The sequence below is a fragment of the Lacerta agilis genome, chromosome 10 (assembly GCF_009819535.1).
Source record: "Lacerta agilis isolate rLacAgi1 chromosome 10, rLacAgi1.pri, whole genome shotgun sequence".
In the NCBI taxonomy this organism is placed as follows: domain Eukaryota; kingdom Metazoa; phylum Chordata; class Lepidosauria; order Squamata; family Lacertidae; genus Lacerta; species Lacerta agilis.
In genome coordinates, this window is record NC_046321.1 from 3,463,408 (window position 1) to 3,489,297 (window position 25,890).

The 25,890-nt window shown below is 48.9% G+C and overlaps 1 protein-coding gene across 1 annotated transcript in view; it reads right to left on the bottom strand.

The window, feature by feature from the left end:
* Window positions 1-18,169, bottom strand: part of CCDC136 (coiled-coil domain containing 136) — a 40,514-nt gene extending 22,345 nt beyond the window's left edge. The window contains exons 1-3 of the mRNA XM_033163498.1: window positions 18,094-18,169; window positions 8,908-9,156; window positions 2,654-2,728 (exon numbers count right to left, since the gene is read on the bottom strand). Coding sequence (XP_033019389.1) covers window positions 2,654-2,728; window positions 8,908-9,156; window positions 18,094-18,142 — 373 coding nt within the window. The 5' untranslated portion in view covers window positions 18,143-18,169. The remainder of the gene's footprint in view (window positions 1-2,653; window positions 2,729-8,907; window positions 9,157-18,093) is intronic.
* Window positions 18,170-25,890: the final 7,721 nt, after the last annotated feature.

Sequence of the window (25,890 nt, forward strand, 5' to 3'; positions counted from 1 at the left end):
CTTCTCCTTGTGCCCTCCATCTTTCCCAACACCAGGGTCTTTTCTAGGGAGTCTTCTCTTCTCATGAGGTGGCCAAAGTACTGGAGCCTCAACTTCAGGATCTGTCCTTCCAGTGAGCACTCAGGGCTGATTTCTTTGAGAATGGATATGTTTGATCTTTTTGCAGTCCATGGGACTCTCAAGAGTCTCCTCCAGCACCATAATTCAAAAGCATCAATTCTTCGGCGATCAGCCTTCTTTATGGTCCAGCTCTCACTTCCGTACATTACTACTGGGAAAACCATAGCTTTAACTAGACGGACCTTTGTCGGCAAGGTGATGTCTCTGCTTTTTAAGATGCTGTCTAGGTTTGTCATTGCTTTCCTCCCAAGAAGCAGGCGTCTTCTAATTTCATGACTGCTGTCACCACCTGCAGTGATCATGGAGCCCAAGAAAGTCAAATCTCTCACTGCCTCCATTTCTTCCCCTTCTATTTGCCAGGAGGTGATGGGACCAGTGGCCATGATCTTAGTTTTTTTGATGTTGAGCCTCAGACCATATTTTGCGCCCTCCTCTTTCACCCTCATTAAAAGGTTCTTTAATTCCTCTACACCATCTGGTGTAGATCTGCTCAATTTGCATCGGTGTCAAGTCCCTGAGACTCACTCCTGCCTCCAGATCCTTTTCCAGTGCTTTACTCTCACAACTGCCGGGGATCTCGGTGGTCGTGGCAAGCGGCGGCAACGCCTAGCGGTCAAAGCTCAGTTCGAACCCCCCCCCCAAGGAAGAACCAGCTGACTTCCTCTGAACCCCAAACTGCCCTGTGTGTGCCTGCTATTTATAGCAGCATTCTGTGCAGATTAACACTCGCTTGATGTGAAGGAGCTGAGATATGTGCCTATAAATACATCAAAAGGCCGGTGAGCTCACTGGGGAGGAAGAAACCAAGAGAGAGAGAGAGCAAGTGTTGTGGGAGGAGAGGGGCCGCATCCAGGGACAAAGGGAGACCCTTCGCAGAACTGTAGAGTTGGGAGGGATCCCCAAAGCTCATCTAGTCCATCCCCACTTTCCCACTTTTGCATTTGGAATGGCGCCAGAAGATAAATCTAAACGAGAATATTATTAATATTATTATTATATCTAAGGGACGCGGGTGGCGCTGTGGTCTAAACCAAGGAGCCTAGGGCTTGCCGAACAGAAGGTCGGCGGTTCGAATCCCCGCGAAGGGGTGAGCTCCCGTTGCTCGGTCCCTGCACCTGCCTACCTAGCAGTTTGAAAGCACGTCAAAGTGCAAGTAGATAAATAGGTACCGCTCCAGCGGGAAGGTAAACGGCATTTCTGTCCGCTGCTCTGGTTTGCCAGAAGTGGCTTAGTCATGCTGGCCACATGACCCGGAAGCTGTACGCTGGCTCCCTCGGCCAGTAAAGCGAGATGAGCGCCGCAACCCCAGAGTCGTCCACGACTGGACCTAACGGTCAGGGGTCCCTTTACCTTTAACTTTATTGTTATATCTGTCTATTTATCTATTTCTACCATAACAGGACGTAATGCGGCTTACAGATATAAACACAAATCACTAAAAACATGAGGAAAGCAATAAATAAAAAGCAAGCAAACATGGATAAAATTAAAACTATATACAGGTGAAACTCAAAAAATTAGAATATTGTGGAAAAGTCCATTTATGTACCGGTAACTAATTGTTTTCATTAGCTACTGGAGTTTAATATATGAGATAGACTCATGACATGCAAAGCAAGATAGGCCAAGCCTTTGTTTGTTATAATTGTGATGATTATGGCGTGCAGCTGATGAAAACCCCAAAGTTGAAATTGTTAATTTGGGAATTGTTAGAAGAAGAAGAGTTTGGATTTGATATCCCGCTTTATCACTACCCGAAGGAGTCTCAAAGCGGCTAACAGTCTCTTTTCCCTTCCTCCCCCACAACAAACCCTCTGTGAGGTAAGTGGGGCTGAGAGACTTCAGAGAAGTGTGACTAGCCCAAGGTCACCCAGCAGCTGCATGTGGAGGAGCGGAGACACGAACCCGGTTCCCCAGATTACGAGTCTAACGCTCTTAACCACTACACCACACTGGCTCTTCTTCAGATACACTGAAACAGAAGTCACCAGACCCCGTTAATGACTGCAATATCCCAGGACATTCTGTACAAGTTCTCAAAGTAGCTGTCTTATTACAAAAGAATTTCAGAAATAGCCTGGAAAGAGAAGTTGCTGAATTGCAACTCATTACCAAACTTAAAACCATGGAGAGACCTGGTCTGAATAGAGACATTGGATTCTTATCTCATTATACAGTACATGATAAAGCTATTTTAGCCATCTCACCCTTGCTTTTTCCTGTAAGACCAACGGCAGTCGTTAACAGGTTTCCCACCCCTATCAGCCAATCCCCCATTCCCGCCACCCTTCTGAGTAATACCCCTCCCCACCCTCTCACTATATATAAGGATCTGGTGACTTCTGTTTCAGTGTATCTGAAGAAGTGTGCATCCACACGAAAGCTCATACCAAGAACAAACTTAGTTGGTCTCTAAGGTGCTACTGGGAGGAATTTTTTTATTTTTTATTTTGTTTTGACTATGGCAGACCAACACGGCTACCTACCTGTAAATGAAACAGACAGACAGACAAACACAGAGGCCAGGACTGACCTTGGAGTCTCTGAATCTGCTTCGTGAAGGTCTCGGCCTGCTGTGCACTGGCAAGTCTCTCGTCTTCCAGCAACCCTGCCGCAGAGACAAAAAGCAGAATCAACCGTTCACCCTCTTGAGGAGGCAGCCACGAATTCAAGAGCCAAGAACTCCCTCTCTTCGCCTTCTCAAAAGCAAACTGCGGATCACCTTCCCTGCTATGGCTCCTCTCTGTTGCACAGTTGTCTTTCCGAAACCCCGGCTTCCGTTACAGAAGCAAACTGAAATCCACCTCAGCCTCTGGGTGTCCAGGCATATGCCTCCTGGCTGGGGAACCAAGGATGAACTTGGCAGTCCCTGCGCAATGTTGCTTAAAAGCTACCTACACATTTACCATTTACAGTGGTACCTTGATTCTCAAACTTAATCCGTTCCGGAAGTCCATTCCAAAACCAAAGCGTTCCAAAACCAAGGTGCGCTTTCCCATAGAAAGTAATGCAAGACAGATTAATCCGTTCCAGACTTTTAAAAACAACCCCTATAACAGCAATTGAACATGAATTTTACTATCTAACAAGACCATCGATCCATAAAATGAAAGGAATAAGCAATGTACTGCAGTCACACAATCCATCCATCAGTAGCTGAACTGGGTTCCACACAAAACGAAAAAGAGCCACAAAAACAAAAACAAAAAATAAATAGCAAAAACAGACAGACCTCAGCGTCACACTCAAAACGGAAGTGTGGCACTGAAATCGGAAGCGTCACACTCAAAACGGAGCACATTCGGCTTCTGAAAAAAGTTCGCAAACCGGAACACTTACTTCTGGGTTTGCAGTGTTTGGGTTCCAAGCATAGCTGTCAAGTCTCCCCCTTTTTGCAGGAAACTCCCTTATTCCAAGCCGTTTCCCGCCGCCATCCCTTATTGTTGATATCCCTTAAATTTCCCTTATTTCCGGGAAGGAGAGTTGGAGTCCGGAGACTCCTTGGGTCCCTGCATTTCTCAGCCCTGCCTGCCTACCTCACAGGACTGTTGTTGGGATTAAATGAGGACTGGGACCAGGGAGCTCCTTGGAGAAAAAGGTGGAATATAAATACCTAATAACAAACAGACAGACAGATATATAAAGAAGAAGATAAAATAGACTAATGTTTCTCAGCAACAGGTGCTCAGATTAAGCATTGCTGCCCCTAACTGGAGGCAGAGCAGAGCCAACCTGGCCAGAAGCCATCAGTGCTCCTCCCCTCCTGCATGAATTTGCCTAATCCTTTTCTAAAGCCTTCCAAGTTGGTGGCCATCGCTGCTCCCTGTGGCAGGGAGTTCCAGAGGTTAACCGTGCGCTGCATGAATAAGTGCTTTCTTTTCTCTGCCCTGATTTCTCTTTCCTGGGAGCTCTTTCCTGGTGTAAGTTAATTTGTAGCCTGGGAGGGGATTACCATGGCGTGGATTGTGTCCCTGAGAACCGTAGACTGTCCCCGGGACAGGTGAGGGTGCTGATCCTTTATTTTCAAATCTGAAACTCGACAGCTATGGTTCCAAGTTGTTTGAGTACCAAGGCGTTTGAGAACCAAGGCGCCACTGTATTAAATTCTACCTGCTGCCTTGTAGGATATATTCTGAGGAAGAAGAGCCTCAGGAGGAATCCCTACACAAATCCAGAGTGGAGTCCCTAAGGGGGTTGGATAGCACCTTCTTAGGGTTGCCATACGTCTCCAGGAAATTCCTGGAGATACCTGGAATACTGCAGCTGAAAGCAGTATCCAGTAGAAACAACAACAGACAGTCACAGTATCTGTACCTCAGAAAAAATACAAAACCGTGTATATCACTGGAAGAATTGCATAAATATGAAACTAAACTGACAATATCATAATGCAAAGGGCATTTATAAATATTTCACCAGAGCGGGGGTCGGGAAGGCGCGGCTCCGGAGCCGCATGTGGCTCTTTTAGAGCTTTGCCGCGGCTCCGGGGCGGGGAAATGGTGGGGGGCGCTGCGCCTGTGGCCCGCCTGCGCCCCCCTGCCTGGCTTTTGGGATCGGCAGCAGGGCGCGGAGTGGTGGAGAAAGCAGCATCCCGGCTGCTTTCTCCACTCTGTGCCCTCCCGCCGATCTCAAAAGCAGGCTTTTGGGATCGGCAGCAGGGCGCGGGGTGGAGAAAGCAGTGGGGACGCACCTTTCTCCACCCCTCGCCCTGTGTGCCGATCCCAAAATGGGATCCGCGGCTGGGCGCAGGGTGGAGAGAGCTGCATCCCGGCTGCTTTCTCCACCCTGCGCCCTCCCGCCGATCTCAAAAGCAGGCTTTTGGGATCGGCAGCAGGGCGCGGGGTGGAGAAAGCAGTGGGGACGCACCTTTCTCCACCCCTCGCCCTGTGTGCCGATCCCAAAATGGGATCCGCGGCTGGGCGCAGGGTGGAGAGAGCTGCATCCCGGCTGCTTTCTCCACTCTGCGCCCTCCCGCCGATCTCAAAAGCAGGCTTTTGGGATCGGCAGCAGGGCGCGGGGTGGAGAAAGCAGTGGGGACGCACCTTTCTCCACCCCTCGCCCTGTGTGCCGATCCCAAAATGGGATCCGCGGCTGGGCGCAGGGTGGAGAGAGCTGCATCCCGGCTGCTTTCTCCACTCTGCGCCCTCCCGCCGATCTCAAAAGCAGGCTTTTGGGATCGGCAGCAGGGCGCGGGGTGGAGAAAGCAGTGGGGACGCACCTTTCTCCACCCCTCGCCCTGTGTGCCGATCCCAAAATGGGATCCGCGGCTGGGCGCAGGGTGGAGAGAGCTGCATCCCGGCTGCTTTCTCCACTCTGCGCCCTCCCGCCGATCTCAAAAGCAGGCTTTTGGGATCGGCAGCAGGGCGCGGGGTGGAGAAAGCAGTGGGGACGCACCTTTCTCCACCCCTCGCCCTGTGTGCCGATCCCAAAATGGGATCGGCGGCTGGGCGCAGGGTGGAGAGAGCTGCATCCCGGCTGCTTTCTCCACTCTGCGCCCTCCCGCCGATCTCAAAAGCAGGCTTTTGGGATCGGCAGCAGGGCGCGGGGTGGAGAAAGCAGTGGGGACGCACCTTTCTCCACCCCTCGCCCTGTGTGCCGATCCCAAAATGGGATCCGCGGCTGGGCGCAGGGTGGAGAGAGCTGCATCCCGGCTGCTTTCTCCACTCTGCGCCCTCCCGCCGATCTCAAAAGCAGGCTTTTGGGATCGGCGGCTGGGCGCGGGGTGGTGGAGAAAGCAGCCGGGATGCTGCTTTCTCCACCACCCCACGCCCTGTGCTCATCCCGCTTGCTTTGAAGGGAGCTGGGGACAGGGGTGAAAGCTCACCCCTCCTCCCCAGCTCCATTCAAAGCAAGCGGGGATGAGCCGTTGTGAAGGGGTGCATGGTGCCCCTTCAGAGCGGCTTATCCCCGTTTTTTTAAAGGGAGCCTGGGAGAACACCCATACACCCCCGTACACACACGCACACACCTTGACTTGATTCAACACACATACACACACCCTGAGTTTATTCAACACCCCCTTTATTTGATTCAAAACAAACACACACACACACACCCCTACATGCACACCTTGACTTCATTCAACACCCAGGAGAGCAAGCCCAAGCTTGCTCAGAATACGAGAGGGTTTTGTATTTGGGGCATCAAAAGCAGCAAAGCATACATGCATTTGGGACCATATGGGGTGCATCTCTCTCCCCTCATTAGAGAATAATAACTGGGACTAGCCATCAAAAGTCACAGATCAGACATGCTCATATTTTTCATTGATATAGCAGCTGACTGCACGATCCTGTATATATAGCATTAAGATAAGAAACAATATATGCAGTGTTATATTTGTTTTAATTGTCGCAATGGTTTTGCGGCTCCCAGGTTTTTTTTTTCCCTTTGGAAATGGGTCCAAGTGGCTCTTTTTGTCTTAAAGGTTGCAGACCCCTGCACCAGAGGCAAACCTATATATGCTTTAAATCATCAAAGTGCTAGTACAAAGTGCAATTACAAAGTGCAAAAATACAAAGTGCCATATAATGTTCAATATAATGATGAAGATGGTATAGCAAATGTCTGTCAGACGCGTAGGTCCATCCTCACAATGTTGGGGAAGGTTATTCAGAATCCCTCCAACATGTGGGTGTGTTCTGCCGACGGGTGGCTAGCTTCAAACTTCCCGTTTCACCAACGGTTTCTTCAAGGTCTGGACTTTTCTTTGGTACCGTAACAACAATACAAACCAACTTCACTACAGATATAAATTCAATTATACAATAAAAATTCAATTATACAATAAAAAAATTCATGTACTCACCATCAAACCAGAACAAAGAAAGAAAACAAAACTCAGCTATTCACAGTGCCTCAGACTCCCATCCTTCCAATACAGCTAATGAGGACTCAAAGTATCTCCAAGTTAAAGCAGTGTCCAGGCGGAAACTGGCTAAACTTTTCTGTCTGGATTTTCACAGGGCAACCCAGTGCCTTGTGTGCCTCCTTCCTGGAGCTCCTGCAGCCCAGCTGGTGCCAAACGTCCTGCTCTGCTTTCCTTTGGACCCCATCAGCCAGGCCGAGAGGGGGGGTCTTGTCATCTGGGCAGCCCAGGACCCCCATACAGATGCCCCAGTCTTACGCCCTGGGGCGGTCACTTCGGTGTTGCTCCATCAACTTTGTTGAATTAATCAAGCTAACAAGTATTGATTGTGCAATGAACTGTGACTGTTTCATTGTGTTATTTTCTTCCTTAGAGAGTCGGGCAAACCACTATTCTGATTCGTGCTCCGTGCATAGCTATCAACTTTTTTTTTTTTTAAGGGAAATTCCCTTCTTCCAAATAGGATTCCTCGCAAGTAAAGGGAAAAGTTGACAGCTATGGCTCAGTGTCGGATTTACGTATAAGCTAAACAAAATATTGCTTAGGGCCCCACTATCTTGGGGGGCCCCCCAAAAAATTAAAGGGAAAAAAACTGGATGTACATTTCCAAAACATAAGATAAAAAACAAATAAAATAAAACCTACATACAGCAACAGTGTTTTGTGTTGTATATCTGAAGGTATCTGAAGAAGTGTGCATGCACACGAAAGCTCATACCAAGAACAAACTTAGTTGGTGTCTAAGGTGCTACTGGAAGGAATTTTTTATTTTTTATTTTGTTTTGACAATGGCAGACCAACACGGCTACCTACCTGTAACTTGTGTTGTGTAGGCTCCTATGATGTTCGTCATGGGCCCTGCCTGCTAGCCTGCTCCCTAAAACAGTGTTTTTCAACCTTTTTTGGGCAAAGGCACACTTGTTTCATGAAAAAAATCACGAGGCACACCACCATTAGAAAATGTTAAAAAATTTAACTCTGTGCCTATATTGACTACCGGTATATAAAAAGTAATTCTCTTGAATTTTTCAATTTTTCCCACGGCACACCAGGCAACATCTCGCAGCACACTAGTGTGCCGCGGAACAGTGGTTGAAAAACACTGCCCTAAAATATCACTAGTTTGCTCCTTTCTATATATAGGGTGCCTAAATTCTGCATGGACTGGTTGCATGGCAACATTTGCAAATGGCTTTAGATACCTATTGGGTCCACAAATTACCACATAGCATACATTCAACACAAAAAAACAGTGACAATTTGTTGTTGACAAAGGACAGCTGGACATATCAAGGGCCTCATTACCTTCAGGAGCTGAGGGCCGCATCAAACCTAAATCCGGCCCTGTTCCTGCCTTTTATTGGCTAGGCTAGGGAGCACTAGGGAGTGGGGATGAGTTTGTGGAATGAAGGGCCCAGTGTGTCCCCCCCCCTCAAAAAAAAAAGTTGGGGACAGCGGGTTGAAAGTGAAGCCTGCCCCAGCATCGCTCTTCCAGTTTGATCTTACTTGCGCTCCTTTAAACAAATAATAGCCCAATCAAAGTCCAAATAGCAAAAACCAATTGCACATTCAAACTTCAATTCAAACGACTTGATTTAATGATTTAAATAAAATGGATGGACTCGATCCAGCTCTGCAAAGTCTGAGCATCATTTACACTTCTGGCCTCCCCTCTGCTTCCCCCCCTTGGCACCCCCTGGTAATCTCACCGACCCCCCAGGGGTTACTACCACCCACTTTCAGAACCGCAAGCCAATCTGTGCAAACACATACCAAAGAGCAGGTATAGAATCTAACTTTCTGCAAAAGCTTTGCGCAAGCAGATCGCTCCACAGGTGGGTCGTCTGGAGGAAACGGTGGCACGACCTGAAAAAATTGACAGGTTACAGGGACAATGCAGCCCTGAGGCAGGCACTCACCTTGCAATTCGAGGGAATCCCCTTCGTGCTTCAGGGCCAGCTCCCGGACTTCTTCCAGCTCGTCCAGCAAACGCAACACCTGGGCTCTCAACTCCCGCTGCTTCTCTTCGTCCGTCTCTTTCTCGTCGTCCGAAGAGTCCAAGTTCCTGACCTCCACCTCGTCGTCGTCGTCCTCTTCTTCGTCTTCTTCCTCCTCATCATCTTCCTCCTCCAACTCGTTTATTTCGACATTGGGGGTCTCCACCTCACCTGGGAGGAAACATGCCTCCGTCAGCAAAAGGCGGAACGGGAAAGTAGAATCGTAGAGTTCGGAGGGACCCCCAGGGATCATCTAGCCCAACCCCCTGCAAGCACTGAATCCTTTGCAGTTGGCCATCCAACCTCTGATTAAAAACCTCTAAGGAAGGAGAGTCTTCCACCTGCCATGTTAACGCAAGCAGATTTTGCCATCTTCTGGCAGACAGGCAGAACTTCAACAGGAGGCAGATAATGTTCCGGGAGGCAGGAGAGGATATATTATTTATTAATATCCTTCCTAACTTGCACTAGCAAGTTCCTTTACTTAGTAGAGTTTTACATTCCCCTTTTAAACGCACGGTGGATAACTGGTTGCAGGCCTGTGTAAGCCTCTCACTATAAGGTTCCTGGTAAGTTCCCTTATATCCCTCTTAAAAGAATAAACACGCCACAATCTTGTGTAAAGTATGTAAAAGAAGTTTACTCACATTCAGTTCACAGTTGGATCCCTGAAGGCAGACTTGGTTACAAAGTATATGCATGTGGATCTATCCCATATGGGGATAATCCCAGAGTCCTCTGTTGGCTGAGAGCCAACAGAGCAATTCTAGCTAAAAAGCTGCTCCAACGATGGAGGAAGTCAAAGAGAGAGGGGGTGCTGCGTGCCTTGTCCCTTTTGTTACCTGGACAGGTAAGGTTACGCCCACCTCTAGTCACATGCAAAGGAAGGATGCTCCAGCCAGGAGGAAACAGGAAGTTTTCAACTGGCTGGACCAAACATCCCCTTGCATGTCCACTCTAGGAAAACAAGGAATGTTGTATTTGACTGCTACTTATGTGTCACATCCCACAAGATGAAGCATAGAAATCGCATCAAGGCTTCTCTATAGCACAGAGCAGAGCATGGAAGTTGCATCCCTTTCGGTGACCATGTCTCTGTTCTATGGGAGCCAGTGGTCTGGTGTGGTCCATGCAGCGCCTTATCTCTTTGAGTAAGGACCAGCCCTATCATTAGGTAGCAAATGCTGGCGGGGGGGGGGCAAGCAGTGATGTACCGGAGGGGGCAGAGTTGAGTGTGGAAGAGGCACCAGCTTTGCACCCTCTAAGCTAGGCTGTTGCCTTCAGGTGTGGAAAAGGATGCCCTGATGACGTCGGACTCAATTCTTGGTATAGAATCGCAGAGTCAGAAGAGACCCCTAGGGGCCATAATAATAATAATTGTGTGTGTGTGTGTGTGTGTGTGTGTGTGTTGTTGTTGTTGTTGTTCAGTCGTTCAGTCGTGTCCGACTCTTCGTGACCCCATGGACCAGAGCACGCCAGGCACGCCTATCCTTCACTGCCTCTCGCAGTTTGGCCAAACTCATGCCAGTCGCTTCGAGAACACTGTCCAACCATCTCATCCTCTGTCGTCCCTTTCTCCTTGTGCCCTCCATCTTTCCCAACATCAGGGTCTTTTCTAAGGAGTCTTATACACACACACACACACACACACACACACACACACACACCTTGTCCCCTCTGGCCAGCTCCCAACAGAATATTAAAAACACAATAAAACATCAAACATTAAAAACTCCCCTAAACAGGGCTGCCTTCAGGTGTCTTCTAAAAGTCAGGTAGTTGTTTATTTCCTTGACATCTGACGGGAGGGCATTCCGCAGGGCAGGCGCCACCCATAGCTGTCAACCCTCCCTGTTGTTTCCCAATGCTATAATTAGGGAATTTTCTGCAAAAAAGGGAAAAGGTTCACAGCTATGGCGCCACCACCAACAAGGCCCTCTGCCCGGTTCCCTGTAACCTCGCTTCTCTCAGGGAGGGAACCGCCAGAAGGCCCTCGGAGCTGGACCTCAGTGTCTGGGCTGGACGATGGGGGTGGAGACTCTCCTTCTACCTGATGATAATAATAATATAATAATAATTTATTATTTATACCCCGCCCATCCGATGCCATGCAGGAAGGATTTATTTATTTCGTAAGATCTATACGCCGAAAAGCAAGACAGTAAAAACCTCAACGCGGTTTATGAAAAGGTAAAACAAGGGGGGGAAGTGCAATATTTTAAAATATACAAAAGTTAAAACGATTACTTCAACGTCTTAAGCATCTGGGCAGGCTTGTCTAAACAAGAATGTTTTTTAGCAAGATAACAGCCAAGGCTCCTGCTTGATATCAATAGGCAGGGAGTTCCAAAGTGTAAGTTAGATTCCATATGTGGCATGGGTGGGGGTGGGGCCATCTTGTCCTTTGCCCCAGGAAGCAAAGGGCCGTTGGCCAGCCCTGCTCAGAGTCGTGGAGAGCTCCTCATCAGGCCAACAGCCAGGAAAGGTCCCCCAAGGTCTGGTCTGCTTCTTGCTACCCTAGATGGAGGTGGAGTTCCGACATAAGAACTTCAGAAGTTCCTGCTGGGTCATGTCACGGACAGGTTGGACACAGAGGAACGGTGGGAGGAACCAGCTGGGGAACCCCCAAGGAAAGGAGGCTCAGAGCCCGGGGACTGGTGGTGGGGCGAGGGGTCAGAGGGAGAAGACTGGGAGGAGGAGGTGTCAGAAGTGGAAGGGGTAACAGGGCTTAGTGAGCGGAGAGAAACAAAATAGAAAATTCTTTCCAGTAGCACCTTAGAGACCAACTGAGTTTGTTCTTGGTTTGAGCTTTCGTGTGCATGCACACTTCTTCAGATACACTGAAACAGAAGTCACCAGATCCTTAAATATAGTGAGGGAGTGGGGAGGGGTATTACTCAGAAGGGTGGTGGGAATGGGTGATAAGCTGATAGGTGTGGAAAACCTGTTGACGACTCTGCAATTAGTCTTGCAGGGAAAGGCAAGGGGTGAGATGGCTAAAGATAGCTTTGTCATGTATAATGAGATAAGAATCCAATGTCTTTGTTCAGACCAGGTTTCTCCATGGTTTTAAGTTTGGTGATTAGATGCAATTCAGCCACTTCTCTTTCCAGTCTATTTCTGAAATTTCTTTGTATTAAGACAGCTACTTTGAGATCTTTTATAGAATGTCCTGGGAGATTGAAGTGTTCTCCTACTGGTTTCTCTGTCTTGTGATTCCTGATATCAGATTTATCAGGAATTTATCAGAGCGGAGAGAGTCTGTGGTAGAGAGATATCCAGAATAAGAGGCAGAAGGAGATGTGCCAGGATGTCTCCCCCTGCTGCTGCGACAGGGCCCCCTCCCATCTTGCCTTCCAGAACCAGAAGAGGCATGAAAAGGGGCGAAGGCGAGGTTGGCTGCATGCAGGCGCAGTCTCCGATTGCTTGTGGGAAACCCTGGAGACATAGATGGTGTTGGGGAGGTGGCGACCTTCAATCCTTGCAACTGCCTCCTTGGGGCAAGGCCTACTGAGAAGAAGTGCTGGGATCACTAGCCTGCACCGTTTCGGCTGCGGAGAAGCGGGAACTTTCCGTCTCAGCCACTGATTTTCATAGAGGAAGACCACTGGATATGAACTGCTCCGCTCATGAGGCCTGACGCTTCTGTGGAAACCATGTTCTGGCTACTAAAGAGTTAACTCCAGTTGCACAGTGTGACTTACTGATGGCTTGCTCCCGAGACGCCACCTATCTCGTCCGGCATCCTGTTCTCACAGCGGCCAACCAGATTCCCTGCGGGAAACCTGACCACAAGAGCACCCCCCCCCACCCCTCCTGGGGTTTCCAGCAACAGGAAAGTGCCTTAGACTCTTGGTCCATCCAGCCCAGTATTGTCTGCACTGACCACCAGCAGCAGCTCTCATGAGTTTCAGATTGAAGGCATTCTCAGCCCTACCTGCAGGTGTTAGGATTTTAATCGCTAAAAACTGGAAAACGGAAGAGCTGCCAACAGTCGAAGATTGGCAGATGAAGTTGATTGAGTACATGGAACTCGCAGAACTGACCGCGAAACTCCGAGACCAGAGGGAGGAGAAGGCGCAAGAGGATTGGAAGAAATTTAAAGAACACATGAAACGACGTGAAAAGCCAGATGTTTGAAATTGAAATCAGAGGATATTTAAGGCGACAGTAATAAGAAGTTAGGTTAAAATAGGACATAAGAAGTTAGAATTGTGTTATGTTAATTTTTGTTAGGAATAAGACTATAGATATATGATGATAGATAAGGATTAAGATTAGTTGAGAAAGTAGAATTTTAAAATGTTATAAAGTCGCTATAGTAAATTTGAAACGAACGCAGAAGAGAGGACGTGAGGAGGTCCCAAAATAAGATTATGAATAAGATAAGAATAGGTGATTAAGTGTTTATTTGTTATGTTTTTCTTTCTTTCTTGTAGTTTTTGTAGTTCTGTTTTATTGTATTGTTTTGTTTACTTTGTGATTTGTGATTTGTATTTTGTATTTTTTCACTTTTTAAAAACTAATAAATTCTTATTTAAAAAAAAAGGAATTGAACTCGGAACCTTCTGCAGATGCTCTACCTCTGAGCTACTGCTCTTCCCCATCTACATTGTCATTCTGCGGGCTTTTAAAGACACCCCCCCCCATTTACGCAGGCTTTCCCTCGAGTTCTCCACCCCAGACTTCTGCTTTAATTACAGTGTTGTTCTAACGCAATTACTTCCTTGCCTATTTTAATTATGGGTGCCTATACTGTAATATTCCAATGGAATTGCTTTATCGTGCATTTTAATTATGGCTGTTTACATTTTAATATTCGTGCAATCGGTTTTTATGCTTGCAAAGCTTTCCTGGCATTACGCTTTATATAAATTAACGCATCGGCAACAATTTCTTGTGAATCTGCACACCATTCTTCAAACCTCTGAGCAGTAGCTGCGTCGCAGGCCCAATTTTAAGGTTCGAAATAAAAGGAAGGGGATTTTGGCTAAACGTTAGGGTGCACTTCTTGACCGTGATGAAGCCTCCTTCACGAAAAGTGTAGAAACAAAGTCTGGATGCCCGTCCATCAGGAATGCTTCAGCAACAAGATCCCTGTGTCCGCAGGGGGTTGGACTAAATGACCTTTGAGGTCCCCTTCCGAGGCAGAGCTGGGGAATCCGACTAACTCCCATCAGCCCCAGCCAGCATGGCCAATAGCCAGGGAGTGATGGGAGCCGTAGTCCAACCACCTCCGAAGAGTCCCAGGTCAGCCTGTAATTTTTAAAAAAATTATAATTATGCTAACTCGTTTTCTTTTCCTGCTCTTTTTAGCAAATAGTTTAGAACTTCTAAAGGTCTTTTGTCTAGTAAAATGCACCTGCATTTTGTTAATTAAACAAATAATAAACAGCCCCCCTGTTCTAAGAGGCCAAGAAGTATAAGAGAGAAATAAAATACGCAACGTGGTGCGAGAAGTTTTGGCTATCGTTCTCAACAGGGGAAAAGAAGCTGCCATTTGGTCACATTGCCTGTTTTATTCTAACCAACAGCATCCCTCTGGGGAATGAGGCAGGCAGAAAGAAGGTTCTTCAGACTCCCACCCCCTGATTCTCTTTGCAAGCGGGGATGGAATCAGAGTTGCATGCTACCTAGCCAGGTGTGGCTACGATGACCCGTTGCAGAAATCCCCACAATTCCGTTTGCAGCCTGCTGTCTCCACAACAGCTTGCGGCAGGCAATATTTCTTAACAGCGGGGAATTCTTGCTAAATAAAGATCTGCCCCTTAATACAGAGCCCGCAAGTCGAGTGAGACCTGGCAAACACATTATCCTTATTCTTATTAATACCCCACCCTAAGGCCCCAGGCCGGCTCACAAGATTTTGAACATTAAAATATTAAGACCAATTTAAAATAACTTGCAGTTAGAGTTACAGGTAGGCAGCCGTGTTGGTCTGCCATAGTAAAAAATAAAATAAAATAAAAAATTCCTTCCAGTAGCACCTTAGAGACCAACTAAGTTTGTTCTTGGTATGAGCTTTCGTGTGTATCTGAAGAAGTGTGCATGCACATGAAAGCTTATACCAAGAACAAACTTAGTTGGTCTCTAAGGTGCTACGTCTCCTGAGAAATCTCTATGTGGGACAAGAAGCTATAGTTAGAACTGGATATGGAATAACTGATTGGTTCAAAATTGGGAAAGGAGTACGACAAGGCTGTATATTGTCTCCCTGCTTATTTAACTTATATGCAGAATTCATCATGCGAAAGGTTGGACTGGATGAATCCCAAACCGGAATTAAGATTGCTGGAAAAAATATCAACAAACTCAGATATGCTGATGATACTACCTTGATGGCAGAAAGTGAGGAGGAATTAAAGAACCTTTTAATGAGGGTGAAAGAGGAGAGCGCAAAATATGGTCTGAAGCTCAACATCAAAAAAACTAAGATCATGGCCACTGGTCCCATCACATCCTCGCAAATAGAAGGGGAAGAAATGGAGGCAGTGAGAGATTTCACTTTCTTGGGTTCCATGATCACTGCAGATGGTGACAGCAGTCACGAAATTAAAAGACGCCTGCTTCTTGGGAGAAAAGCAATGACAAACCTAGACAGCATCTTAAAAAGCAGAGAGATCACCTTGCCAACAAAGGTCCGTATAGTTAAAGCTATGGTTTTCCTAGTAGTGATGTATGGAAGTGAGAGCTGGACCATAAAGAAGGCTGATCGCCGAAGAATTGATGCTTTTGAATTATGGTGCTGGAGGAGACTCTTGAGAGTCCCATGGACTGCAAGAAGATCAAACCTATCCATTCTCAATGAAATCAGCTCTGAGTGCTCACTAGAAGGACAGGTCCTGAAGTTGAGGCTCCAGTACTTTGGCCACTTCATGAGAAGAGAAGACTCCCTGGAAAAGACCCTGATGTTGGGAAAGATGGAGGGCACAAGGAGAAGGGGACGACAGAAGACGAGATGGTTGGACAGTGTTCTCGAAGCTACTAACATGAGTTTGGCCAAACTGCGGGAGGCAGTGGAGGACAGGAGTGCCTGGCGTGCTCTGGTCCATGGGGTCACAAAGAGTCGGACACTGAACGACTGAACAACAACAACAAGGTGCTACTGGAAGGAATTTTTTATTTTATTTTGTTTTGCAGTTAGAGAAGTAAGATGGGTCCTAAAAACATGCACCTGAAGGGTCAACGGCCAGGGACAAGTGTCTTCAGCGTCCTCCAGAAGCTGTGCAATGATGGTGCCAGACATGCCTCCGTGGGGAGGGAATCTCATGGCTTAGGGGCCACCACAGAAAAGGCCCTGCCTCCCAGGCTACTATCCTGAGCCTCTGAGAGTGGAGGAACTCTCAAGAGGTCCCTCTCTGGGGCCTGAGTCATTTAGGGCTTTAAACATTAACATTGAGCACCTTGTGAGAACATAAGAACGTTTTCCTCCTGCTCTGGGATGTAGGACCCGAACCCATGGCTTCCAGTTACAAAAAAGTCGATTCAGGCTAAACATTAGGGATAATCTTCTGACGGTAAGAGCTGTTTGGCAGTGGAACGGACTCCCATGGGAGGTGATGGACTCTCCTTCCTTGGAGGTTTTTAAGCAGAGGTTGGGTGGCCGTCTGTCATGGATGCTTCAGCTGAGATTCCTGCATTGCAGGGGGTTGGACTAGATGGCCCTTGGGGTCCCTTCCAACTCTACAATTCTATGATTCCAAGACAAGCCTGCTGGATCAGGCCAACAGCCCATTGAGTCAAGAACTCTCTTCTCACAGTGGGCAGCCAGTTGCCTGTGGGAAACCCGCAAACAGGATCCGACCACAAGAACCCTCTTCCCTCCCGCAGCTGATATTCAGAAGCATTGCCGCCCCTATAACCCCCCCCCCGGGCCCCCTCCTCCTCCATGAATCTGTCTAACCTTCCTTGAAATCCTTCCAGATTGGTGGCCATCATTGTCTCCTGCGGGATTGAGTTCCACAGGTTAACTGCACTGCGTGAAGAACGGCTTTCGTGCATCTGTCCCTTGAACTTCTGCCTGCTGCAGAGTCTGCAGAGTGGGGCAATCTGGGGTGAGGGTGGGGAGGGCTGGGCAGCCCCCTAGCCCCACCAGGGTTCTGTTATGGGGCACAGACCACCAAGCGCATTTATCCCTAGTGGGATACATTCTTCCTAAGGCCCCCAACCCCACAAGTCTCTGGAGATGGCATCCTCGCTCCTTCTTGGAGCCTGGAAAGGAGGGTTATGTAACTGGGTCAATGGGGGGGGGGAGAGAAATCGGGTGGGCAGCTGGAGGGGGGGGGGGGAAGAGATGCAATTCCTCTTGTCAAAGAGAAGCCCTCTTATCACTGCAGCACTTTTAGACACAATTTCAAGGGGGGTGGGGTCCAGACGGAACCGGGGGAGCGGGGCAGGAAAACGGACTAACTCCTCAATCATGGCAAGGATGGAGCATCCAGAAACCCCCCCCCCCGTGTGTGTGTGTGTGTGTGTGTGTCTGTGTTAGAGACGCACAATTCAGCCGCATTTCCAGAGAACCCACATCCCCCCTACCCCAGACGCACACTCTCCAAGAAACTCCCGTTTGCGTTCCTTTTTCACCACCAGTTTTGCCCCTAAATCCTGTTCTCCAAACTGGCCCCGGGGACTCCTGAGAGGTGTATATTTGGGAAGGGGCTCGGGTTAGCAAAGAGATTGGACTTTTTACCACGTACCCTCTCTTCGCCCGCCGGATGACATAATCACCGTCCGTGATGTCATCAGCGCAAGGTGTGACTCTTTTTTAAAAAAAAATTGCAAAGAGAGAGATGGGTGGGGAAGGGTCGCAGGGGGGAGGGCTGCGCGTGCCCCTGACGATGGGCACAGGGCGGGGGGGGGGGGTAGGGCAGCCACAGGTGGGAAGTGGAGAGGGGGGAGACAGAGAGAAATGGGGAAGGAAGGGACCCCGGAGAGGTGAAGGCGCTTGGAAGGGCGACGGATGGAGGGGACGCAACGGAAAGGCTGCTGTGTGAATGATGCAAGGGAGGTGTGTAGGAGAGGGGAGCAGGGGGTTGCGGGGGTCCTTGCGGGAGTCGTGGCTGCGCCTCCCCCCTCCTCTCCATCGCCCACCCACCCCCCATCACTGACCTGCTCTCTCCTTCCGCCTCCCAAGCAGCTGCATCTCAGCTGCCTCCATGGCCGTTTCTGGAGCAAAAAAGCAGACGGAGGGGAGGAGGGGGAAGCAGGAGGCGGGGGAGGAGGAGGTGGGAGGAGGAGGAGGAGGAGGCAGGGCCCACCCCCAGGCTGGCGGAAGGCACACACAGAGAGACAGAGGGCTGGCGCTAGCCGGAGCCCATCCTCACACAACCTGGGCTGGCGCAAACCAAACGCGACACCTCTTTGACGCGCTGGTGCCGGTACCCAAGGATGCTTTCCCCTGCGCGCTGGAAAGGAGTACCCAGGAGCGCGCACAGCCAAGCCTTTTTGCCGCCCGAGTGCCTGCCCAGCGGGAAACATCGGAGGCGTCTCCGGCTTGCCACTCCGCGCGCGTAACCGCTGTGGAGGGTTCGCCACCGAGCGCAAAGGAGCACGACCGCATCAAAACGCACAGGCAGAGACGCAAACATAAAATAGAAACCCAGCCGTGGCATTTCTGGTGCGGCCTGCTCTTTAGCCAAAGGTTAAAAACCTCACAACCTCAGAGTCACCGACACGCCTGTGCATTTGCAGGGGGCCAACGCATACAACACACTCGCACATCCTGGGCAGATGTCCCGAGCCGGGGAGCATCAGCGCGTGGCTTTTCCCCCCGGCACTCAGACAAGCCCCCAGACACGCGCGCAATGCTCGAAATGCGCATTTCCATATGGCGAGCTCTTCTGTCCCAAGCACAAGCGCTCGCATCGACGCACACCAAGGAGGCGCAGGCGGGGTTCTCCTTTTGGCGCGCAAGCTCAGCACCAGCAGAGACCCACAGCCTGTTGTTGTTGTTGTTGTTGTTGTTGTTGTTGTTCAGTCGTTCAGTCGTGTCCGACTCTTCGTGACCCCATGGACCAGAGCACGCCAGGCACGCCTATCCTTCACTGCCTCTCGCAGTTTGGCCAAACTCATGTTAGTAGCTTCGAGAACACTGTCCAACCATCTCATCCTCTGTCGCCCCCTTCTCCTTGTGCCCTCCATCTTTCCCAACATCAGGGTCTTTTCTAGGGAGTCTTCTCTTCTCATGAGGTGGCCAAAGTACTGGAGCCTCAACATCAGGATCTGTCCTTCTAGTGAGCACTCAGGGCTGATTTCTTTGAGAATGGATAGGTTTGATCTTCTTGCAGTCCATGGGACTCTCAAGAGTCTCCTCCAGCACCATAATTCAAAAGCATCAATTCTTCGGCGATCAGCCTTCTTTATGGTCCAGCTCTCACTTCCATACATTACTACTGGGAAAACCATAGACCCACAGCCTAGCCCCCCATTTGTCCCCAACTGGGCACACACACAAACACCCAGCAGCACACAAACTTGAAGCACCCGCGCGGACCTCCTGGGAGAGACCAGGGTACAGATCCACCTGGCTGGACCATGAAGCTCTCTGGGTGACCTGGGGGGGAGGGTGCTGTCTCTGCCTCTCAGCCTAAACTAGGATGGCAGCCTCGAACTACAGAAGGCTCAAGGTATTTTTCTCTCCGTGGAGAGCTGCTGCCAGTCAGAGCAGTCCGTACTGAGCTAGATGGACTCAGTATTGATTCCCGCGTTCCTATCTAGGAAGGGCCATCATAGCTGAGGTTCTGTCCCCTGGTGGGGCTGGGCACGTTCGCCACCAGAAACCCTGGACAGCTGCTGCCAGTCAGTGTAGACAGTACTGAGCTAGATGGGCGGCTGAGTATTAGGCGGCTTCAGGTGTGCCTATTTGGGTAAGGGCTGTAGCTCAGTGGGGGAGCATCTGCAGGTGGCCTTCTGCCCTGGTACCCTGGAAAGCAGCTGCATGCCAGAGCAGACAACACTGAGTTACGCAGAACAATAGCAGCTTCCTATCTTCCTTCCTATGCGCGCCACCCAATTCGCGATTCCTTGGCCTGTCAAAGAGGGTGCTGGGTGCAACTTTCAGGCGGGGGGGGGGTGCAGGGGGAGGGGAACCTCTTAAATATGGTCGCCTGGAATTTTGGCATTTCCCCCTCTGCCCCTGCCACCAAGGAAGAAAGGTGAGTTAAGATCTACACCAGGAACAAAGCGTATGGGGGGAGTTAAAGATCTACATGGGGATCTGCTGCCCCTACTGATCCTGCCGCCTGAGGCAGTGGGCCAGCCCTACCTCTGCATCCTACAGGGATGATGACTGTCCAACTGCAGTCCGGGACTATGTCTGCGTTCGCCACTGTGTCCAGCAGGGGGCAGCAAAGATCACGCGACGGCTGCTGGAGGCGGCAGACGCACCTTTTCAGAGGTGCAAAACGAGAGCATTTCAGCTCTGAGTCTGCAGGAGAGAGACAACCTGCTGGGCCTACCCGGTGCCCTTTTAAACGTGTTGTGGGAGGGGGTGTTCCTGGGTTGTCTTTGTGCTTATTTTTATTATTTATTTTCTGGTTTTTGGTGTTGCCATTTTACATGATGAACCGCCCTGAGATCTACAGGTATAGGGCAGTAAGGTAGGACCATTAGGTCCAGTCATGTCCGACTCTGGGGTTGCAGCGCTCATCTTGCTTTACTGGCCGAGGGAGCCGGCGTACAGCTTCCGGGTCATGTGGCCAGCATGACTAAGCCGCTTCTGGCGAACCAGAGCAACGCACGGAAACGCTGTTTACTTTCCCGCCGGAGCGGTACCTATTTATCTACTTGCACTTTGACGTGCTTTCGAACTGCTAGGTGGGCAGGAGCTGGGACCGAGCAACGGGAGCTCACCCTGTCGAGGGGATTCAAACCGCCGACCTTCTGATCAGCAAGCCCTAGGCTCTGTGGTTTAACCCACAGCACCACACAGATCTCTAGCGCCACCTGCAGTATACAAATTTAATTCATCATCATCGCCATCATCAATGTCAGGGGTAGGCAACCTAAGGCCCGTGGACCGGATCCGGCCCAATCACCTTCTCAATCCACCCTGCGAACGGTCCAGGAATCAGCGTGTTTTTACATGAGTAGAATGTGTCCTTTTTATAAAAAAAAATGCATCTCTGGGTTATTTGTGGGGCCTGCCTGGTGTTTTTACATGTGTAGAATGTGTGCTTTTATTTAAAATGCATCTCTGGGTTATTTGTGGGGCATAGGAATTTGTTCATCTTCAAAATATAGTCCGGCCCCCCACATGGTCTGAGGGATGGTGGACCGGCCCCCTGCTGGAAAAGGTTGCTGACCCCTGGTCAATGTCTATCACACCTCTCTCCAAACACAATCCCATCTCTCTCTCTCTCTCTCTCTCTCCCTCCCTCCCTCTCTCTGACCTTCAAAACACATCCCACTTCCTTACTGTCAGGAGGTTGCTCCATCAGCGGATTTATGGTTCCCGGGCCAAATCTGTGAGATGATTCAGAAGCGCTGGCACCCCAGTCCAAAAGGTCCCATGCTGAACACCCTCCCCTCTTCTCCTGCACCCCAGCACAGCCAGCCTCGTAGACACGCTGGAGGCACGCTTGCCCAGAGCATCCTCTTCACCTGAGATGCCGCCAGAGTTCTAGATTCTGCGTCTCCCTGGCAACGGACCACACAGCATCCCTGAGGGGCAGAGGGGTTTCTGCACGCCTCTCTGACTCGGCGGCTATGGAGAGGCCGGCGACAGCGCACAGTGCGACCTGCTGGGAGAAAAGGAGGGCATAAGCAGAGCCTGGCACCTGGGTCGGATCCAGCGATACCCAGAAAGTGGAATTCCAAAGCATCCTGCCCCCCCCCCCAACGCTGGAGACAAAACATAGCCATTGTGGCGTGTAAGGACTGGTAGCCTTCATCTGCCCCGGCTGCAACAAAACATGTCTCTCCCATATCGGTCTCTGCAGCCACAGCAGGTGCTGGGACTCTCCAACGGTTTGACCCCCAAAGGCGAACTCCTCCATTGTCTCCCGATAACAATCATGGATGCCTTGCGATGATCAATACACATCCCCACATGTTGCATTTCAGCTAGATCTACTATTTTTGCTCTGCGTGGGTGTAGGAAGAGCTTGCCGGATCAGGCCAGTGGCCCATCTGGTCCAGCATCCTGTTCTTCTCACAGTGGCCAACCAGATGCCTGTAGGAAACCAGCAAGCAGGATTCGAACACAAGAGCCAGTGCCGCGGATTAATGTATAGGCTAAGCAGGCTGAAGCCTAGGGTCTCTGTGAGAGTGAGTGCTTTTAAGGTTAAAAGCTTTGCTGTGCGTCCTGCAATCACAGAAGACGTTGCACAACTTCCGGGAACTGTGTCTCTGTGCAATGTGATATTTGTAACGGACTAGGCAGTTATTCAGTCCTCTTCCGGCTCGAGCCAGGATGGGAGTGTTTTCTCCTGGCTGGTTGTTGTTGTTCAGTCGTTCAGTCGTGTCCGACTCTTCGTGACCCCATGGACCAGAGCACGCCAGGCACGCCTATCCTTCACTGCCTCTCGCAGTTTGGCCAAACTCATGTTAGTAGCTTCGAGAACACTGTCCAACCATCTCATCCTCTGTCGTCCCCTTCTCCTTGTGCCCTCCATCTTTCCCAACATCAGAGTCTTTTCTAGGGAGTCTTCCCTTCTCATGAGGTGGCCAAAGTACTGGAGCCTCAACTTCAGGATCTGTCCTTCTAGTGAGCACTCAGGGCTGATTTCTTTGAGAATGGATATGTTTGATCTTTTTGCAGTCCATGGGACTCTCAAGAGTCTCCTCCAGCACCATAATTCAAAAGCATCAATTCTACGGCAATCAGCCTTCTTTATGGTCCAGCTCTCACTTCCGTACATTACTACTGGGAAAACCATAGCTTTAACTATACGGACCTTTGTCGGCAAGGTGATTTCTCTGCTTTTTAAGATGCTGTCTAGGTTTGTCATTGCTTTTCTCCCAAGAAGCAGGCGTCTTCTAATTTCGTGACTGCTGTCACCATCTGCAGTGATCATGGAGCCCAAGAAAGTAAAATCTCTCACTGCCTCCATTTCTTCCCCTTCTATTTGCCAGGAGGTGATGGGACCAGTGGCCATGATCTTAGTTTTTTTGATGTTGAGCTTCAGACCATATTTTGCGCTCTCTTCTTTCACCCTCATTAAAAGGGTTGTTGGCAGCCCTTAACCTTTAAAGCCCTTAAATAAGCCAGTCTCTAAATCTAGGGGGCCTCCCCAGCCCAGCCCAGCCCACAGCATGTAGTCTCCCCTCTCCCCAAATTGCAAACCCAAGACTTCATGCGAGGGCAGGGCAAGTAGGGCCCAGCAGCTATGAGACTCAGGGCCAGCCAGTGCGGCCCAATTTGAAACTATGGGGCCTACATTGGCTCCCAGTACGTTTCCGAGCACAATTCAAAGTGTTGGTGCTGACCTTTAAAGCCCTAAACAGCCTTGGTCCTGAATACCCAAAGGAGCGTCTCCACCCCCGTCGTCCAGCCCAGACACGAGGTCCATCTCCAAGGGCCTTCTGCCAGTTCCCTCGCTGTGAGAAGTGAGGTTACAGGGAACCAGGCACAGGGCCTTCTCGGTGGTGGCACCTGCCCTGTGGAACACCCTCCCAGCAGATGTCAAAAAGAAAAACAACTACCAGACTTTTAGAAGACATCTGAAGGCAGCCCTGTTTAGGGAAGCCTTTAATGTTTAATAGATAATTGTATTTTTACATTCAGTTGGAAGCCGCCCAGAGTGGCTGGGGAAACCCAGCCAGATGGGCGGGGTATAAATAAATAAATAAATAAATAAATAAATAAATAAATTATTATTATTATTATTATTATTATTATTATTATTACTTGAACATTTTTTGTGGAGCCCGAGTTCACAGCCGAAGTCTGCAAAATCTTAGAGATATAAATCTGCGTGCTAGGTCATTTTGGCAAGGTCAGCAAAGCCCTTCAGAAATCAGGCCTGGTTATTGAGTTTCTGTGCAAGTTTGTACAGTTCACTCCTGGATTTTTTTTTAAAGGAAAATTAGAGGAGATTTTGATGAGCTTGAGAAACAAGCAAAAGCCACCTTGCCAAATGTTAACTACAAAACAAGGAGACAAAGAGTGAGGGAACGGCAAATTATCTAAGCTGCCTTAGATAGGCTTTCTTCAAGAGACAAGTTTAGGATAAAATCCTTTATTCCTCAATGATGTTGGAGGGAGATGGAGAAATGTCTGGGGGGTGATCCCGAGATGGCAAAGGAAAATGGTTAGAAGAGGGATAGGGTGAGAATATTTAAAATATAATTAGGATGGCTCACCATGGTACTCTGAAGTCAGTGTGTTAAGAATTTAAGATTTTGAACTAGTGAAGAGATATGTGAATTGTTTATCAGCAGCAGTTTAAGTAAAATAAGATGTAAGATTTGAGTTAAGAAGTAATAGGTTGTATTATGAAGTAAAAATAAATATTAAGAAGTTATGTTTAGATATTTTGACGGTGATGATTTAAATTTTAGAGATGAGAAGTTATTAAAGTAAATTAGAATTGGAAGCAAAGGAGAGAAAACGGGGGAAGTCCCCCAAGTAGATTTGAAACAAGAATTTGTTTAAGTAGTAAAAGGAATATTGGTGTTCCAGTTTAGGTTTGTATTTGTTTTTTGTTTTTTATTCTGTTTTGATTGTTGTATTTGTTGTTGTATTTGTTCTGTTGTATTGTCTTTTATTGTGTGGAAAACCAATAAAATCTTTGTAAAAAAAATAAAAATCCTTTATTCCTGTATTAGATGCACTTGAAACCAATTTAAAAAGAAGAAGTACTGTATACAGTGATGTTGCACAACTGTTTTTCATTCTTGTATAGCATCTATGGTAAGCAAGAAATTCAGCAAGTTGTTGAACTGTTGATGGAAGCATACCCAGAAGATACGGACCTGAAACTTATTGATGAACTTTTGCACTTTCACCTGTATGTGAGAGAAAGCCATAGGCTTACAGCAGACTTTACATACAGGCCTTTATTAAATCAGTGGTACTTCTAGTTACAAACTTAATTCATTCCGGAGGTCCGTTCTTAACCTGAAACGGTTCTTAACTAGAGGCGCGATTTCGTTAATGGGGCCTCTTGCTGCCGCTGCGCCGCCGTCACACGATTTCCGTTCTCATCCTGGGGCAAAGTTCTCAACTCGAGGCAAGTCTTCCAGGTTAGCGGAGTTTGTAACCTGAAGCGTTTGTAAGTAGAGGTTCTACTGTGTATACAAGAAAAAAAATTCAAATGGCTTTTCCTAATGTTGAAGCGATCCTGCGGCTATTTCTTAGCTTTATACGGTAGTCACTAACTGCTCGGGAGAGAGGAGTTTTTCAAGACTCAGAAGAATTAAAAATGAATTGAGGGCCATGATGTCTCAAGAGTGGTTGTCCGCCCTGAGCATTGTGTACGTCGAAAGTGACAAACTTGGACAAACAAATTTTGATAAAGTTTTCTGAGGTCCTTTAGAGGAGAAATTGTGAATTGCAGAATTTTAAATACCCGTCACCATCCTTAAAGGTAAAGGGACCCCTGACCATTAGGTCCAGTCGCAGACGACTCTGGGGTTGTGGCGCTCATCTCACCTTATTGGCCGAGGGAGCCGGTGTACAGATTCCGGGTCATGTGGCCAGCATGAACAAGCCGAACCAGAGCAGCGCACGGAAACGCCGTTTACCTTCCCGCCGGTACCTATTTATCTACTTGCACTTTGATGTGCTTTCGAACTGCTAGGTGGGCAGGAGCTGGGAACTTGGCTTCGCTCAGTTTTGTTTTTAACACTCTTCCATTTTCTTCTAGTTGTGAGGGTGCTGGATTCGGAGTCAGAGGCGTAGCAAGGTGGGGGTGTGGGGCATGCCGCCCCGGGCAGCATCCTGGGGTGGGGGTGACACTTGGG